Genomic DNA, 18,905 nt, shown 5'->3' on the forward strand with positions numbered 1-18,905 from the left:
AGGGAGTTTTGGTTCACAACAAAAACAATCGATAAAGTTTGATGGTGCTGACGCACTGTACTACACTTATTTGCTGCATCAATGCATTAGTTGGGTCTAGGAATCTAGTTTCATAATTTTGGAAACAATTGGGATAAGTGAAACTCGTAAAAGAAAAAAACATTGGGATATGGCAATGTTTCATTGATTCCTTAACAGTTGCTTGTCCTTATTGCAATTAGTATGACATTTGCTTCTTGCTTGTTCAACAGACCATACACATTTAGTTTTTTTCAGTGAACCATAACATTTAGAATGACAGGTACATCGTTAGTAATTGAGTTTCTTTTTTACAATATTATTTTTTTCAAACTTTTTTTTACAATGTTAGTAACTGAGAAAAGCAACATTGGTTAACATTGTTCATAATCACAATCTCAGTTCATGCACAGTACATCGTTTTATACTAATATATAGCATTAAAAATTCACATTAAGACAGATTCACATAAAAAATAATACTAGGTTATAATAATAATAAAAAAAAACATGTAATAATAATAACATTTTTTTTGGATTTAGTTCAGAAAATAAATAAAGTACAAAAATATAAATAGAACCACCTCATTAAAAAAACCTAGAATAAATCTAGGAAAAAAAGAGTGTGGTTGAAAGAAAAAAAAAAACCTAATCTAAGGAAGTCCAGGCAAAATAGCCTCGCTGCCAATGTTCCACAAGTAGCCATTTTCATCTCTTATACGTCTGATAACAACCTGGTTAGGGTCATTAGCAACAATCTCATGGCTAAGATCCTCACACCCTCCCTTGATAGCTCTAGTAGCAAGAGCATTCGGATCTGGAGTGAAGAGCCACAAGAGTATCCTTTCTACTGGCCTGCAAAAAATGAGAAAAACTTAAGGATTTACTAGATGAAAAATAATGATATAAATGGAACATAAATGAATAATGAAACTTACCCTTCAGAATGAGCTCCGTCCTTAATCATGAACTTGAACGACTTAGCAGTAGCACCACCAATAACCATGGTGTATTGATTGCAAGCTCTTGGTCCATCCACAATATCTGAATACTCATGATACAGTTCAGCTCCAAAAATGTTCTTGTAGTAATGAGTTGAAGCCAATGCTTTTCCGTGCTTGACTGATAATATGATCAAGCCGGTCGTGATGGGTGGTAATGGCCATTGGTCAAGATTAATTTGAGCCATTTTTGCTGTTGGTTTGAAATGTTAGAGGAATGTATGTATTATAGTGAAAAATGAAAAGAGATGGTAAGAAGTGATGAGGGGTGGTTGAGAGTGAAGGTTTGAACGAAGAAGAAATGAAGTAGGGGTATTTAAGAGGAGAGGGAGTCATGATGAACACTGTTACATGGAGTCTTTTTTAGGTATAAAATAAAGAGTAAATAGGCAATTTCCCCCGAAATTGCAAGGTTTGTCAAATACCCCATGTAGTTAACGAAACATCAATTACCCCCCTGAAATTGCATAACGTTAATCAATTTACCCCCTCCGTCAATTTTTCTGTTAATTGTTTACGGTTATGATCAATTACCCCCCTGAAATTTTACACTTATGTGCAAAATGCCCGCTGAACTTGAAAAATTAAAAAAAATTGAAAAAATTCTGGAAAAATATTAAAAAAAATCTGGAAAAATGAAAAATCAATAAAAAAAAATTGAAAAAAAATATTAAAAAATTCTGGAAAATTGAAAAATTAATAAAAATGAAAAAAAAAACGGAAAAAATTTAAAAAATCTGGAAAAATTAATAAAAATAAAAAAAATCTGAAAAAATTTAAAAATTCTGGAAAAATTTAAAATAAAATCTGAAAAAATTAATAAAAATAAAAAATGATTAAAAAAATAAAATAATCTAATAAAATGAAAAATAATGAAAAAATTCTGGAAAATAAAAAATATTCTGATTAGTATATATGTCGAAATTTCGAAATTCTGGAAAAAAATGTATTTTTCGAAATTCCAAAATTTTGATTAGTATATATGTCGAGCTTAGGTTTTTTCAGTGTATTTTTTCCCTTATTCTCGGTTTATAAATACACAAAAATTCCCGAAAAATTTTTGAGAAATACTAATGAAAATTTCAAAAATTTCGAAAATTTTTCATTAAAATTTCATTTTTCCAGAATTTCGTTTTTATTTTCGAAAATTTAAAATTTCATTAAAATTTATTTTCCAGAATTTCATTAAAATTTAAAATTTCGAAAATTTCATTTTTCCAGAATTTTAATTTTTTTAGAAATTTTGAAATTTTATTTTTTTCAGAATTTTTTCATTATTTTTCATTTTATTGGATTATTTTATTTTTATTAATTTTTCCAGATTTTTTAACTTTTTTCAGATTTTTTTTATTTTTATTAATTTTTCCAGATTTTTTTCATTTTTATTAATTTTTCAATTTTCCAGAATTTTTTAATATTTTTTTTCAATTTTTTTATTTATTTTTCATTTTTCCAGAATTTTTTAATTTTTTTAATATTTTTTCAATTTTTTTAAATTTTTCAAGTTCAGGGAGCATTTTGCACATAAGTGTAAAATTTCAGGGGGGTAATTGATCATAACCGTAAACAGTTAACAGAAAAATTGACGGAGGGGGTAAATTGATTAACGTTATGCAATTTCAGGGAGGTAATTGATGTTTCGTTAACTACGGGGGGTATTTGACAAACCTTGCAATTTCGGGGGGGGGGAAATTGCCTATTTACTCATAAAATAAAAGTTAAAAATTATTTTTAATAGGTTATGCTCTAAAATAGTGAAATGTTGCGTGTGACAAATTACAATAACTTGTTAGAAAAGACTTGCTTGGCTAGTAATAATTTTCATCTGCTTTATCATTGTCAGTTGGGTTTGAATTTAGTTTCATAATTTGGGAAACAATTGGGTTAAGGGAAAGTTTCATTGATGGCACAATTGCAATGACAGTGTACATGAGCTTAAAGGTAGAGAGAATCATTATTCATTGTATCCGACCTATAATTTCAAACAATATAAAATGCTAAACTTTTTTTTATTAAAATTCAATTTTACAATCTGATTATAATTGCAAACAATAGTCAGTTTCAAAATAAATAGTAATCAAACTGCAACTATACACATCATCTAATGACTGGGAAACTTGCTTGTGTCCGAAAACAAAAGATTATATGGATCTGATGCGCTTTAATCCAAGACCTCACTTTTGAAGTTGGCAACAAATTTATACATGCCAGTTAGTTTGAAATCACCATGGATTCAAAAATGCCTTACAATAACTACAGCTCTATCCTTCAATAATCTTCATATTCCTCTTTCTTCTTTCTTATTTGAGTAACTCACTCGAACTTCACAGTTTTACCATCTTCTTGTTGTTGCTTTGTTGGTTCAGCAGGGAAGTATTTTATGCCAATTAGATCACCTACACTGCTAATAACCTACGAAAGGAAAGCACAAACACAGCAAGTTACCACATAAATATTCGTGGAAGCGAGAACTCAAAAAGACATCCTTCAAGGATATTGGCACAAACAAAAAAGACTAGACATTTATTAACTCTTGATTTGATATCTGATACTATTTCCATCACTGTTTATAAGCTCCTTTGGAATTTTTTGCATATATATTAAGAAAAGTTTGTAATAATATAATTAAAGTGTACACTTTGAGTATGACTAATTGACTATTACTATATTATCCTTAGTGTATAGAAGTGTCCAATATTGATTTTTCATCTCCAAAGACAGACTAATAGTATTAATAAAAAATATATTTTGAAAGAAAAAATAAATGCATCTAGTATATTTAGGGACAATTTTTTTCCTAAAGGGGACTTATAATTAGGTAGTACAATCTACCAGGGGGTAGAATAGAAAATATTTTACTTTCTTAGCAATTGTAAACATATTGCACAAAAACTCTATGACTGCCTACTTACAAGTGACAACAACTAAATTATACGTTTTAATTTTCTGTGTCTAATGAGACAGCACAAAGCTGTATTTGTAACAATAATGTGTTTACAATAAATAAAAGTTAAAGTGGTTGCTAATTCTGATCCCATTGACAAATAATTACGCAAGGCATATTTTACATGTGCACTAATTACACAAATGATTAATTCTATTTCTAACAATAACCTTAATGAGATGAGATTCAAAATACACACCTGCAAGGCCTTGGTAAGGTCTTCCCTTGAATGAGAAGCTGATATGCATATGCGTGCTCTAGCCAGTAGCAATGGGGTTGCTGGAAATGCAACAGTTACAACAGCAACCTGAAAAAGCACAGAAAAAAAGGTAAACTTTAACTGAGATCCGTGATGTAGGCCATCAACAAGGAGCATAATAAATGGTGAAATGCTGATGCTCTCACATTCTGCCTGAGGCACTCCCTTGAGAAGGCAGGGATTTTGGCTGGGTTGTAAAGCATGATTGGCATTACAGGAGAATCATTATCCCCAAGAACTTCAAATCCCATCTTCTGCAATTCTGACCTGAAAAAATTGCTATTTTCTCGGATCTTTGCAAGTTTCTGGGCACCTACACAAAAACAATTTAATTCAATCCAAAGTATACAGAGTTTATAAATGTTATTTTGGATTGATGCAAAGTAAAAAAGCCAATCAAAAACTTATGCAATGCAAAGAGCAGATAGAGAGTCAGCCAAACCTCGACTTGAACCATCTTCGCCAAGAATAACTTTTATGGAAGATATTATTTGTTGTGCAGCTGGGGGTGAAATTGAAGTTGCATAAAGATGTGCAGGGCAAGTGTACTTCAAATATTCAATAAGCTCCTGAAAGTAAATCCAAGAGTTTAACATAAGAAACAGAGTTCAGATTATCCTAATAGCTAGTTATGATAGATTTTTTATGGTGAGTGCAAACTGGTAGAGACATATATGAAACAAATCCAATAAAGGTGAAACAAAAAGCAATCTACAAGTAGATCCAAGAGCACACTAATTCAGCATTTCAGCAATATTACATTACTTCATAGATTTATTTTTTTGGTGGTGTCCGGGTTCGAACCCCAGACCTTGCATATATTATGCATTGTCCTTACCAACTGAGCTAAGCTCATGGGGACCTAATCCATAGATTTTAAATAGTGGGGGAAATTTCATATATATAAAATTTCATATATATAAATTTGTAACATTAAAAATGAAATATATCATCTTTCAAAGCATAAATATAAATCATATTTTTATATTCTTAAGATCATAAAAAATCTCTCTCAACATACAAGTAATGAAATAATCATTCAATTTCTTATTTTGTATTTGATTCTTAATGATATTAATAGAACTGGTAGTATCATAGTTAACTCTAACAGTATATACACCACGAGCTTTATAGAAAGACCAATAATCGTCTTAATTCTGAAAATGCATTGTCAAAGCATACATCTATAAGATAATTTTCATGATGTGATAGAACCAAGTGGTATATCAATACTGAAAATGGGGGAAGAACTCCCTTTGATTACAAACAATAGTAGCACTTCAAGGGTCTTCCTACTTCCCAATGCCAAAAGGCCCTAATCCTCTCAAATGACAAGATGATGCCCTCTCTAATCACTCCTCTCTATTTATTAGCAGCATGCCTTATTGGCCTAACGATCTCTCAACATACCCATTAACTAATGAACTAACTAACAACTTATTTAAAAACAACATAACTATATCACTATCTAATGCCAAGAAACAGAAGAAAACTGTGAAGGATGAAATTGAGCAAAAGAATCAAGGTTTTCCTTGAGGGTGGTGTGTGTGTGCGCGCGTCTATTACATTTCCGAGGTAAGAAATATGTTGTATGGGTCCTAGGACCTATAATACAATACACAAATTGATAGAACCAACTGATATTATTAATCAGAGACTATTCCAAGAGTATTCGAGAGACTAGACTCTCCCAATTGCCTAAATGATCACATGCCTATACAAGTGACAACATAGATCACTCTCTAAGGCTCCCTTTTATCTATAGGAAAGATGCCGTATTTCCTTATTACTTAACTAAACTAACTCTTATCAACAGTTTCTACATATGGTTAGGACAAAAGATTGTTATTCTGTAACTTTGATGGCAAGATTGCAAAATTGATAACCATTTTGAAGATGATTGGCAAGGGACTTTTCTCTTCATACACAATGCAATTTGTAACCTATTCCAGATTTTTAACCGAAAGGAGAATATAGTATGGTACTATAGTTGATATTCCAGCATATTTTAGTAACTTATTACTCAATTAGTAAAATTGATGCCTAATATTTAAATGTACATACCTTAGATCCTGCAATATAACCTCCACATGATCCAAATGATTTGGTGAATGTCCCCATCATAATATCAATATCAGCAGTATCCACACCCAAGAGCTCACAAACACCCCTTCCTGTCTTGCCCACAGCTCCAATGCTGTGTGCTTCATCCAAATATGTATATGCCTATAAAGATATGGAAGAATTCAAAAATAAACAAAAGTAAAATGGCAAAAGAGAACCTGATAGTAAGAAGGTAACAAAAAAAAAATCCAATTAGATGTCTGCTCAGAAGCGAAACAGGGCATTAAATGATGGAATACCTCCGGTATTGTGGCCCTCTCATTCCCGTTCACTCAACAAAACTTTTTTTTTTAAAAGTAGCACCATTAAAAGTTCTTATATCAGACTATCCGCAAGTATCCGATAAACAAATCCCTTTTCGATGTGAAATATTTTAGTATTTCTTATACATGATTACCTGATAGTAAGAAGGTAACAAAACAATCCAATTAGATGTCTGCTCAGAAGGGAAAGGATGTATTAAATGAAGGAATACCTCCAGTATTGTGGCCCTCAAATTCCTGTTCACTCAACTAGACTTTTTTTTAAAAGTAGCAAGATTAAAAGATCTTAGACTATCTGCAAGTATCCCATAAAAAAATCCCTTTTAGAGGTGAAATATTTTAGTATTTCTTTTACATGATTGGACCATTTGAGTCGTTAGCTTAAATGAACAAATGCGGATACACAATTTTCCTGGACTCAAACCATTTACAGGTTACAAGTTACAACAGTTCATTTAAAAAAAATTCGGGAAACCTCACTTGTATAGACTTTTCACAAGCTATGAATTTTGAACTCAATTTGAACACTCAAAAAATGGAGAAAGAAAAAGAAAAGGAAAAATGCATGTGGGAATAAGTAGTGTTTTAGAGCTAATATATTAACAAACCTTATATTTTTTGCATATAGCTATGACCTCTGGAAGTTTGCAAAGCTCTCCTTCCATGCTGTATATCCCCTCCACAATAACCATTATCTTCTTCCAGGGCCTATGTGTTCTTGGCTGTCCCTCAGCAATTTGTTCTCGTAACACTTCTTCTAGATGTGCTGGCACTGCAAGGAGAAAATGAATAGAAGTGCTATGAGCAACATCATATCAACACCAACAGACAGAAAAACTGAAAAAACGCAATCCAATAGGCAGCAAAGTACATCATGCACACCAAGCATTCAAAATACATATATACATAACTAATCAAATGTCAGTTAAGTTACTCTTTCCTTCATCTTAATTTTATTCCTCTGCAGAAACGAAGTCATCGTGTGAAATTTGACTATCCTATAGATATTTAGCAACAAAATAATTTGATGCAAAATACCTGCCACCATCATCTACAACATTGAAATGAAAAATTTACTTTTTAGGGCTAAATATGATTTTCGTCCCTATGTATATACCAACTTTCAATTTTAGTCCCTACAAAAATTTCCTTCAAATTTCTTTCCCCCACATATTGTGATACCAATTTTAGTGAGACATGTCTAACGGAAGTCTACGTGTCAAGTGCTACATGGCATTTTTTGATGATGTGACACTGTTGAGATCTTAAAATATCATTAACATACCAATATTTGACCCTCTTTTTAATAAAGTATGTGAGAATCGAAAAGATGACCACTCGATAACTAACTGATAAAACTTATTCTGGTAACCAGCAAAGGAACTCACCGTTGTGTTGAAAAACACGAATAGTTGCTCCTGATCCCCGCGCACCATTAACAATTGAGTTGTGGTTCAGTGAATCACTAATAATCAAACTTCCCTGTAAAGTATTAGATCAATGAATAATCACGCAGTATTAGCATCTAATCTATTAACAGGGGAAAAAATTACCAAATGTTACCAACCTTCCCCATCAAGACCGGAAGAATAGCAGAGTTTGTCACGTAGCCCATTCCAAAAACCAAAGCAGCTGGCTTTTTAACAAAACTAGCAACACACTCCTCCAATTCATTGTGAAGTGCGGTCGTGCCTATTGGAGAATCCACATTTGGATAAATTTGATAAGACACATGCATCAACAAACAAACAAGTCTGTTTCAATGGCTAAAACACAAACCAACAACACCTACCTCCATCCACCCGGGTACTGCAAGTGCTTGGAGAATACTTCTTCAATGTATCAATCACTCGAGGAGTACAGTATTCATCAGCCGCAGCAAAACCAAGATAGTTATATGATCCCAAGTTAAGACATCGACTTACTTTACTGGTTCGTCTGCATCAAGATAAAACAGTATGACAAATATGTTTCACATAAATTTCTGATGTTAAATCTCTAAAAATAAGTCAAATTACAGTGGAAATTTGATATTTTAGAAATCAGATAGTTCCCCACTCCCCTAACACACAAAAAAATAAAAAAATGCATAATTATAGGCCTAAAAAATTGAAAAGAATATTATACTTTAGTGTCTTGTTATTGTCATTGGAGTAGCGTTCGACTACATCAAACCAAGCATCAGGAGCACTTGATATTGGTCTCCCAAAACAGTCCTGCCAAAAATTCAAAACATGAAAAAAATATACCATGTAGAAAATAACCAGCTAAAACAAAAACATATTTTCCCTGGTGTTAACTCTCCAAAATTCCTTAAGAGGAAAGAGGTCTAACTAATCTGATGTTCAACCAAAAGTATGTACAATGTGAATAAGAATGGCTCTAATTAAGGATCAAACTCGGATACCGCCCGAATGACTCAACCTTAGCTGAAGCTATTAACCGCTTGAGTCAAACCCCTTGGTTAAACAAATACATATAAAATATAAAACTTCTAATACTGTGTTGATATTTCCATACTTCAGGTTTAAATGAGGATCTATGGCTAGTGGTTGGACAACAAGAAAAAATGAAGGAAGGTGCAATGAATGAAATGTGCCAGTTACCTATGACAAGCTTGGAGTAAGGTATAGACTTTGGAGGGATGCATTGGAAAAAAGAGCTAACAACTACCCTTCAACAAATAATAATTAAATACACAAATTAAACAATGTTTTTTCTCGCATTGTGACATGCTTCTTAGATCCAAATAAGGATCTTTTTCTTTAGTCAAAGCTCTTAGACAACCTTGCATTAGAACTGCAAGGCTTTGCATCGACCTAGTGAGGCTACCCGGGAATGTTTTATTGATATCAGAGGCTGTTCCTTTGTAGAATGAGAACGTTGCCATTCCAAAAAAAAACATGAGAACGTTGCAAATTTTGAGTCTAGACAATTTATTTATTTATTGGGTTAAATTTGTCTAGGGTTGAATCCATTTTATGGTTTACCATCTTAGATGGTGGTTTAACCACATCCTTGAATAAAGGGGATTGTTGTATGTCAACATTTTAGTGCAATGTTATTCCTAACTGGTTTGAGTTACAATCTGAGTACTTTTTTGCTCTTTTTCAAAAATAAATAAAACATCTATTAGGAAAGGCAAATGCATCTCAAATAGAAGTAATAGAAGAATAATTTCCCAATTAAAAGAAAAGGTCCAGATCCTGAATTCATCATAGATCTTCACAAACACATGCTTCATGCTTATTTAACTTTTGATGATATCAAATATCCTTCCAATCAAATAAATTGACCTAGATGTTAAAGTACAATTTCTCCCCAAAAAAATTGAAACAAAACTGTGTAAATTAATCACTTCGTAAGAAATTTGTTCTATTTTATTAACCATATAAGAAAATGTATGGAAACATTTCCAAAAACACATTTCAACACTAGTAGTATTTGGCATAACAAATAAAATCCAAGGAAATGTACTCTTCTTTTTTCTATATGTATACACATTGATTTTTTTAAAGGTAAAAGGAACTTCTATAAAGAATGAACAAGCACAGAAGTGCATGAATGCACACCAATAAAATCTAGAGCTGAAACCCAAATGATGGGATAAAGCAGAAAAAAAAAATAGTTATTAAACTGTAAAACTAACTTAAGATCCCCACACAACAGGGCACCAAAACTAGCAACGTATAGCCAATACTGTACATAGACGTATCCTGACCGGCTCCCATGACAAATTCAGCTGCCCCATAATATTGCATATCACCACATACTGCATAATTTGCAGGTTTCGGTTTAAACATTCTGCCTCTATGCCAAAACTACTTAAAAAACAAATCGAAGCTATGACTGGAAACCACTGACCAATCCCACAGAAGCTGAGTATGTAAATGTCCAGAGGAGTAATACAAAGATTTCACTAGTGCTCGAGACGTGAGACACTACTCCTTGATCAATAGATGATATGTTCCATATTCTATGTTGGGGAGAGGATCAAAAATGTTAAACACAGCCCTGCACTTTGATCCGAAGCTGGTATGCACCCGCTACAGAGAACACACACAGCAAATAAACAATAGCTCGGACTTTGAGCTGATCTAAACCCTGCAGACATACTGATACGCAGCATCATATTTTGGCAAAATAGATTCGCCTATGCCAGCCTCCAGGTTCAAACACGTCAACTTCTGCAATGTGGACACAATTTAATCTCATCTCCGGATAACTACTCATCGCTTAATTACTATCCCCAAACAGCTCAAAGGGTTCTCAAGCCACTGATTCATTGCATAAATGAATCCTCTTGATTTGGTGTTATGGAATTTCCAAGATAGGATTTTTGTCTCCTCCACAATCTTCTCCCAATCAAAACCTTTCTATTAAAAAATCATAGCATTTCTACTTTTCCATACTATCCAGATATTAGAAAACCATATCATAGCCAGATTATATCTACCTTTATACACATTTGGATTGGCTTGCTTAAGCTTATCTGTTGATATAAGCATTTGTGAACTATTTGGGAGAGCTTATGCAAACAACTTATGACATGTCCATAAGTTGTGTTCAGCTTATTTTTATAAGCTCTCCAAAATAGCTTATTAAAACGGCTTATATTTTATATGAAAAACTTTGACTTGACTTGCTAAATTGAGCTTATCTATACTGGCATTAAGTTTTCTGAATGTGTTTGGGAGAACTTATCAAAACAGCTTATGACATGTTCATAAGCTGTTTTCAGCTTATTTTCATAAATCCTCTAAGATAGCTTAAAAACAGCTTATAGCTTATACGAAAATAACTTCATTTTATCTTTTACTATAAAAATAGATTATTGTTGAAATTTGGGGCCTAACTCATCCTTACAAAATTGGCTTGTAAGGTGAGGTGTGCCTCCTCTTTATAAACTTTGATCAAGCTTCCTATCTAACCGATGTGGGACTAAATCCACCCCCTCAAAGACAAGCCGACACAAGGCAACTAGGGGCAGATCGCAATTAAGGTGGTCTTACCAAACACACCCCCTCAGGGTGGGATTTCCAACAATTATACATAAGCTTTTATGCTATAATTTGCAAATAAGCTCTTTTTTCAAAACAATTCCATCTTTTATTATAGAAATAGCTTATACGTGAGTATTTATATGATAATCTCATATGCTTTAAACAGTTAATTAAGTTGTTTATCAAAACGCAGCCTAGTTCCATCGTGTAACAATTTAACTTCATTTGATCTTCATTATAGAAATAGCTTTACATACGCGCTTATCATAATAATCTCTTATGCTATAAACCACAAATAACGTGTTTCCAAACATCTTTAATCATTGAAATAACTTATACTGACACTTGTATGTTAATAGTTTAGACTATAAACGCTTAATCAAGTTGTTTATCCATACAGAGCCTAGTTCCATCATGTATCAATTAGTTCACAACATGAAAATCACAACACACACTAAAAACAACAACCACGAAGTCATATCCCACTAAGTGGGCTTGGCTACAAGAATCAAACGACCCCATAGTGTTCTATTAATCACTAGAACCTTCTTAACGGTTTCTATTATAGTTTTTCTAGGTCTTCCTCTCCCTCTAGTGATTTGACTCCCCTCCATCTGATACTCTCCTTACTACATAATCCACAGGTCTTCTCTCTACATGTTCAAACTACTAAGTCTAGTTTCTACCATCTTTTCTACTATAAGTGCTACCCCAACTCACTCTCTTGTCATTTCTAAATTTATTCCGTCTAGTATTACCACACATCCTCGTCTCTGCTATGCAACACACTCTAAATCGAATCAAAAAATAAATAAATAAACTGTGTGCAATTTAATAATGGTTACCTGAATCCGAAGATATAATCTACGAATATAAAAATCTTCAAGTCCTAAACAGATCGGTGCATAACCCTGCAAAAACACGCTTATTCAGTTCAATCTAATCACATAAACAGTCAAAATTCAAACAAACAAAAAAAAATCTCAGAATTAAAGCTACATGAGGAACACGCTTATTCAGCTCAATCTAATCACATAAACAATTAAAATAAAATAAAAAATTAAAAAAAATATCTGAGTTGAATCCACACGCTTATTCAGTTCAATCTAAATGCATAAACAAAAAAATTGGAAAAAAGAAGGTGAGAATTGAAGGAACCTGAAGATTATTGGAACTGCACCAGTCAAAGATTTTTCGGAAGAAATCACGAAATTGACCGAAAGCGAAGAGCAAACCGTAACTGAAATAGGTTGTGAGTGCAGTGAGATACGGAATCGCTATCATCTTCGCCGCCGGCGGTGATGGTGGCGGTGTTGGCGAGGCGGCGGTGAGGGATCGGAGATCCGAATCGCGTTGGTTCGAGAGCGGAGTCTCTCGCTTTCTCTCTCTAGATTGAAGGGAAGGGAAGGGAAGGGGTGATGAAGATTTTAGAGAGAGAAAGTAAAATATGAAAATGTATGGGTTGTGTTTGGCTGGAGATGATTCAAATGGGACCGTTGAATTCAATTGAATATATATATATATATACAACAATCAAATATAAAAAAGTCCAACTTGGTTTGCTCAATCAAAGACTTCTTTTTTGTGTTAATCTTCACCGGCGCAAACGGGATTTTATTAATCTGGAGTTTGATCGGAATGTATATAGAGTTTTTGAAATTTTTCAATCAATAATCGATCGAGTTTAGGTTTTCATCAACAATTTATTATTGATGAAGTTCGTTAACCAATTGAGATCAATTGATTGGTTTGAAGTAATTTACTTTGGTTTCTAATTTCATTCATGTGATAAAGTGAGATAAAAAGATGATAACATGTCTCCAACATCTATCTAACTAAAATAGTTAAGTTTTGACCAAAAAAAAAACTAAAATAGTTAAGTTGGATACTGTGATTGGAGTTCGAACTCCCGACTATTTTACTTATGTGTCGGAGTTTTCAATGATTTTGTCTATATATCAACAAAACAAAAAAACGGTTGAAATCAATTTTTCATATAAAGAGAATCTCGTTAAGGATGTGTAAAAACAATGTCTACAATCATACATGGCCGACTAAAACGAAGGTTGAAATCTAAGTTTGATAAACTAAAATAAAAAAGAAAGCATGAAATGATCTACTCATTAACACAACAAAAGTCGAAAGGAGGTGCAATACTTAAGCGGTAAAAGTTTATGCCTTTTGATAGTGGAATTAGGGTTCAAATGAGCATCAAAATGGAATTTGGGTTTAAAGGGTTTCTCATTTTGGAGATATGAAAGAAAGAAGGTGAAATACATTTTTTTTTTCCTTTAAGTTTGACAAAAATACTATATTAGTCCTTTGGGTTTTTTAAATTTCAAATAAGTTCTTTTAAGTTTTTCTAAATTTCAAATAGGTCCTTTAAATTTTTTTACGTTTCAAATAGGTCATTTAAGTTGTTAATTTCATTCTCTTTTAAAGAGAAAAAAAAGGTTAGCACATAATTTATCTCTTCAGAGGCATGTATAATTCCCATTCTACCAAAAGCTGAGATAATCTTATTTATTAGTTTATATGGGTAAGCATGGGGAAAACATGATTTTGAACTTTGAAGTCAAGTAAAACGCGTAAATTTGATGAACCATTTCTAGTAAGAACAAGGAGCCATGACACAACAATATGGTTTTTCCATGTAAATGTTCAAATCTTCAAAACAAACATCTCAGCCGGCTGGAGTAAGGGTGGCGTACATCTACCCTTCTCAGACCCATCTAGTAAGAGTCGTAAATTTGTCACCCATGATTTTTATTTGCAATTACGGTTACGCTATGAACTACGAAGCACTAACCCTGGACACGAACACCATACATGACACCGACATTGACACATCAATGTTAATTCACATCAATGTTAATTTTAAAAAAGAATTAATTCACTGTAATCAGATGTGTCAGTGTCATGTCAATGTCAAACATTGGCACATTTCGGACAACGCATGTGCCTTCTATTAGAAGTTACAATGCTGCAATGGCTATGAACCCATATATGAAAGCAAAATGCACAAATCTAATTCGCAATTGATCTCGTCGCAGTTAAGGTTGTGATGTCCAAGCGCTCATCAAAATTAAAATTTGGATAACATTTGAGATATAAAAGACAAAAAAAAATAAAGTATAAATAAAAGATCAAATAAATTTTAACTAAATTGCTGAATAAGTAAAATGTTATATTTGTTTGATTTCATTAAATATGCTTATAGCATGGGAGTTAAAACTACTTCAATAGTAAGAGATGACTAAAATCTTAACTCCATTATAGGATGAATTCTCATGCTAAGTAATTTGATAGAAAGATATTGATGTATAAAGAAGAAAACAATATGTAACATTATTTTATTAACCATATCATCATCTGTTAAACCATATAAGAGATGGTTTACAATTTCCAATATAGTACTTGTACAAATAGATTCACATATACCACATGACATAACTTGTGTACAGACCAGGATTTGTACGTAGCAGGAGAAGAACAAGTAACTAACAACTATGACCAAACACTTACCATATCTCACAGTACTATAATATCAAGAATTGAAGCAACATTTCTACATAGGGACATAACCAAGTGTTCCAAAGGACAGAAGCAACTTCCTTTTTTCGGCATGCTTATCAGAAAAAGCAACAGCATTCCTCTAGTACACAACAGCAGCAAAGCGCGGCCAAGCTGCAGTGTAAATGAAGGATTCTCAATCTTATTCATCAATTAAAACCATAAACACGATGGAGAGAAGCAGAACATTTCTTGCAATTTTTAAATTGTAACAAAAAAGTTGATGACTGAAGCTGAAATAAAACAATTTTAAAGGTATTTCCTAGTTTAATGATGTGTCATCTATGAGGCACCGACGCAAACACGGACACTGGACATGACACCGGTAATAATTTGAGAAAATAGAATAATTAAAAGCAACCACATGTGTCGGTGTCGTGTTGGTGTTGGACACCGGATGCGCCTTTAATATGAAATGTTAATGCTGCATAGTGTGTCATAAAGGGAGAGTTTCGCATATTATGAAGAGCAGGGGCATAAAATCCAATTACCAATCCAAGCTGAAAATGTAACCAAGTTGGGTCCAGGATTGATAAATTTAACTAAGGATTCAATTGTTAATGTGTTCGCCTCAATTTTAAAATGTAACTAAGGATTCAAATTTAAAGGTATTTCCTAGTTTAATGATGTGTCATCTATGAGGCACCGACGCAAACACGGACACTGGACATGACGCCGGTAATAATTTGAGAAAATAGAATAATTAAAAGCAACCACATGCGTCGGTGTCGTGTTGGTGTTGGACACCGGATGCGCCTTTAATATGAAATGTTAGTGCTGCATAGTGTGTCATAAAGGGAGAGTTTCGCATATTATGAAGAGCAGGGGCATAAAATCCAATTACCATGTAACCAAGTTGGGTCCAGGATTGATAAATTTAACTAAGGATTCAATTGTTAATGTGTTCGCCTCGGGACTGGATGTAGTGAGCTTGTAAGTAAAGAGCATATATACAATTATATTAATATGTATAGTTCTATAGCTGTATATCTGACAGTTGACACAAGTAATTGCTATGTTACATCTTACATTCAAAGTGAGTGTTGAATCAACTACTGGTTGATTAGGTCCAACACATAACTTAGTTGTGCACCTTGCCTAATAATCTCACCAAAATTAGGAGGACAATAAAAACCAAAAGAAAAAGTATTGATCCATCAAATATTGCATACGACAGAATAAACAAGCAGCATGTTTAGTATTTCTATTCACTATATCCAATTCATGTCTTATCTCAGGCACGGTCTATCACAACATCTTCATGTTTACCGCTTCTTAGTTTGGTACTAGTTATACTATATATGTAGCACATAGGTTGGGTCTACAGTTTACCCGCTTAAAAGGAGAAACACAATTGAACACTACCAACTAATTGTTGCCTGCTCGCTGGTTATTGTAGAATTATCTTTTTCTTATTTAATGCAAAATATATTGTCACCAGACTGAATTGTATCCTCTGCTTATTCAATTGTTATATCATTATGTGGTTCGAAGGCCAATATTATAGCAAAAAATGTAGCATTGATTTTTAATATGCACCCAATACACAGAACTCGTACATTGTCTTATCATATCTATCTATTTATTCATCAAAAACTGCCTTAGTAAATTACTTGATCTATTAAAGGTGTCCCTTGTATCTAGTCTTTTTCTTATGTTAAAAGTATCATACTGTGAAATACCACAAATATTAATTTAATTATCAAATGTATTTACCCTCTCACACGCACGTATAATTTCCATTCTATCAGAGACAGAGATAATCTTATGAAGGGCAGATACTTATAATGTCCATTCTACCAGAAGAATGGATAATCTTATTAGAGTTTGTATGAGTGAGCATTGGATTTGCAAAATCCATTTGATTAAAATTGAGATTGAACTTTGAAGTGAAGTAATTTATGTTTTGATGTTTTTCTCTATCAACAAAGTTTGATGTAAAACACTAAATTTTCAAATCATTTATAGTAAAAACACGGACTAAGCGAGCCTGACACAACAATACGGTTGTTGCCATGTAACTTGGAGGTCACATATTCAAATCTCAAAAACAAACAACGTCTCTGCTTGCGGGAGTAAGGCTGTGCACATTCATTGCCCATGGTTTTAATTAGCAGTCCTGGTTAAGCTCTGAAGTATGAACTATGAAGCACCGACTCAGACACGAGACACGAATACCAGATACGACACTGCCACTGGCAGTAATAATTTAAGAAAATGAATTAATTTAATGCAATCACATGTGTCACTTCCGTGTCGGTGTCAAACACTAACACGTCTCAGACAACACACACGCCTTCGATCAGAAGTGTCGGTGCTACATAGGCTATGAACTTTGATGTTGCAGCAAAATAAAGACAAACATGTTCATACAGTCGCAATTACGTTTGTGATCCCGTTGCAGAGATCTCTAAAACCTTTATATTTGCAGCCACACTTGCAGTTGCAAACTGCGATTTATGGTGACACCCAAATTTCTGGTAGTCAAATAAGTTAAGAAACAAAATCAAATTTGACATATACTTCGTAACCCTATACATGCATACTCACTTAAAAATGGTTATACTGAGGCTAAACTGAACCTAAAGGTTTTAGGTAGGGGTGGGCATGGTTCAGTTCGGGATGAAAACTGAACCGAACCAAACTGAACTGTTTGCTAAATTTAAAATATCTGAACTGAACTGTTTGCATTTCGAACTGAATTGTTTCAAAGTAACTGACTTAATGGGGTGTCAACGAGTTAGTGTCAGTGTTGTGTCTAGTGTCTACTTTGGTGCTTGATATACAAAACAACATAGAAGAGTGAAGTAAAAGAAAAACACATACCATCCACGGAGGAAGGAACAACAACCAGGATCACCATGATGGTGCTGATGATCAACATGCTGGTAGTTGTGGTACTGAGGCGGAGCAGGAGGCGGTGGTGGATATCCGTTATCAAAATACCCTTGATATGAATCATACGGTGGACCGGGGTGATGCGGTGGCTGCGGACCGTGGTGGTGGTGATGCGGTGGCGGCGGCGGTGGTGGGAAGCCTCCCGGATAACCCGGCGGCGGGTAGCCTTCGTGATGTTGATGAGGCGGTGGTCCCGGTGGTGGTGGGTATGGAGATCCAAACCCTAACAAAAATTCAATTCAATTCAATTTTTGATCAAAATTGATAAATTAATTTCAATTTCAATTTTTGATCAAATTACGATAAAATTCAATTGATAGAGAAATTGAAGTACCTGGTGGAGGATAATTACTCATTGGATTTGATTTTGAGAAAGTTTTTCTCTTCTATGAAAAGTGAACGTGGTTTCAAGAAATGAAAGGGTTGTTATTTATTGCAGAATGAATAACACAAGGTTGAAGAAGTGAATGTGGAAGTAACTGTGGGACCTACTATTGGTGAGAAGATGACAACGAAAGAAAGAAAGAGAGATAGGAGTAAGTTTCTTAATTGTTAAGTACTACCACCACAGTATGATACCCGTGCCAAAGGGGTCATCTATACCTCTTGAAGATTACTAATAAGATATCTCTCCGACCCTGTATCTAACCACCTATATTTTTGTCCTTAAATCTAAACTCCTTTTCAAATTACTAGAGGCATTTATTATTATTGTCCTAAACATACCCCTAATTAATTCTACTAACTTATCTTAAAATTTAAAAAGTCAAATTTAATACATATACAAACAAAGGACAATATGATAATATTAACACACAAAACA

General features: G+C 33.4%; 3 protein-coding genes and 1 long non-coding RNA gene across 4 annotated transcripts; all 4 read right to left on the reverse strand.

Moving 5' to 3' along the window:
* Window positions 1-530: 530 nt before the first annotated feature.
* LOC146914093 (uncharacterized) lies at window positions 531-1,330 on the reverse strand. The gene is made up of 2 exons (XM_085720488.1): window positions 956-1,330; window positions 531-872 (listed from the first exon to the last, which is right to left on the reverse strand). The coding sequence occupies exons 1-2, from the start codon at window positions 1,204-1,206 to the stop codon at window positions 671-673; spliced, it is 453 nt and encodes a 150-aa protein (XP_085576614.1). The 5' UTR covers window positions 1,207-1,330; the 3' UTR covers window positions 531-670.
* A 1,678-nt stretch (window positions 1,331-3,008) lies between these two features.
* On the reverse strand, window positions 3,009-13,096 carry LOC146914094 (long chain base biosynthesis protein 2a). Its single transcript, XM_085717010.1, has 12 exons — window positions 12,770-13,096; window positions 12,457-12,522; window positions 8,736-8,824; window positions 8,401-8,546; window positions 8,176-8,300; window positions 7,997-8,090; window positions 7,217-7,380; window positions 6,286-6,447; window positions 4,664-4,790; window positions 4,368-4,534; window positions 4,162-4,269; window positions 3,009-3,430 (listed from the first exon to the last, which is right to left on the reverse strand). The coding sequence occupies exons 1-12, from the start codon at window positions 12,893-12,895 to the stop codon at window positions 3,332-3,334; spliced, it is 1,473 nt and encodes a 490-aa protein (XP_085573136.1). The 5' UTR covers window positions 12,896-13,096; the 3' UTR covers window positions 3,009-3,331.
* Window positions 10,339-10,606, reverse strand: LOC146914095 (uncharacterized). Its single transcript, XR_015013892.1, has 2 exons — window positions 10,473-10,606; window positions 10,339-10,380 (listed from the first exon to the last, which is right to left on the reverse strand). It is a non-coding gene; the product is annotated as an uncharacterized LOC146914095 (long non-coding RNA).
* Window positions 13,097-14,933: 1,837 nt separating the features above from the next.
* Window positions 14,934-18,485, reverse strand: LOC146914096 (uncharacterized). The gene is made up of 3 exons (XM_085717011.1): window positions 18,417-18,485; window positions 18,011-18,305; window positions 14,934-15,298 (listed from the first exon to the last, which is right to left on the reverse strand). Exons 1-3 carry the CDS (start codon window positions 18,436-18,438, stop codon window positions 15,244-15,246), a joined length of 372 nt encoding a protein of 123 aa, XP_085573137.1. The 5' UTR covers window positions 18,439-18,485; the 3' UTR covers window positions 14,934-15,243.
* Window positions 18,486-18,905: the final 420 nt, after the last annotated feature.

Source organism: Medicago sativa, chromosome 6 (assembly GCF_051527215.1).
Source record: "Medicago sativa cultivar Bolivia chromosome 6, Bolivia_mono, whole genome shotgun sequence".
NCBI classification, from domain to species: Eukaryota; Viridiplantae; Streptophyta; class Magnoliopsida; order Fabales; family Fabaceae; genus Medicago; species Medicago sativa.

Excerpts from the sequence above, each read along its gene's own strand:
- LOC146914094 (XM_085717010.1), bottom strand. The coding sequence starts at position 12,895 with ATGATAGCGATTCCGTATCTCACTGCACTCACAACCTATTTCAGTTAC. Across the intron at positions 6,448-7,216 it reads CTATATGCAAAAAATATAAG|GCATATACATATTTGGATGA; the intron begins GTTTGTTAATAT and ends ATATCTTTATAG. Across the intron at positions 4,270-4,367 it reads GGGAGTGCCTCAGGCAGAAT|GTTGCTGTTGTAACTGTTGC; the intron begins GTGAGAGCATCA and ends GTGCTTTTTCAG.
- LOC146914093 (XM_085720488.1), bottom strand. The coding sequence starts at position 1,206 with ATGGCTCAAATTAATCTTGACCAATGGCCATTACCACCCATCACGACC. Across the intron at positions 873-955 it reads GACGGAGCTCATTCTGAAGG|GCCAGTAGAAAGGATACTCT; the intron begins GTAAGTTTCATT and ends CATTTTTTGCAG.
- LOC146914096 (XM_085717011.1), bottom strand. The coding sequence starts at position 18,438 with ATGAGTAATTATCCTCCACCAG. Across the intron at positions 18,306-18,416 it reads GAGTAATTATCCTCCACCAG|GGTTTGGATCTCCATACCCA; the intron begins GTACTTCAATTT and ends AATTTTTGTTAG. Across the intron at positions 15,299-18,010 it reads TGTTCCTTCCTCCGTGGATG|CTTGGCCGCGCTTTGCTGCT; the intron begins GTATGTGTTTTT and ends TTTACACTGCAG.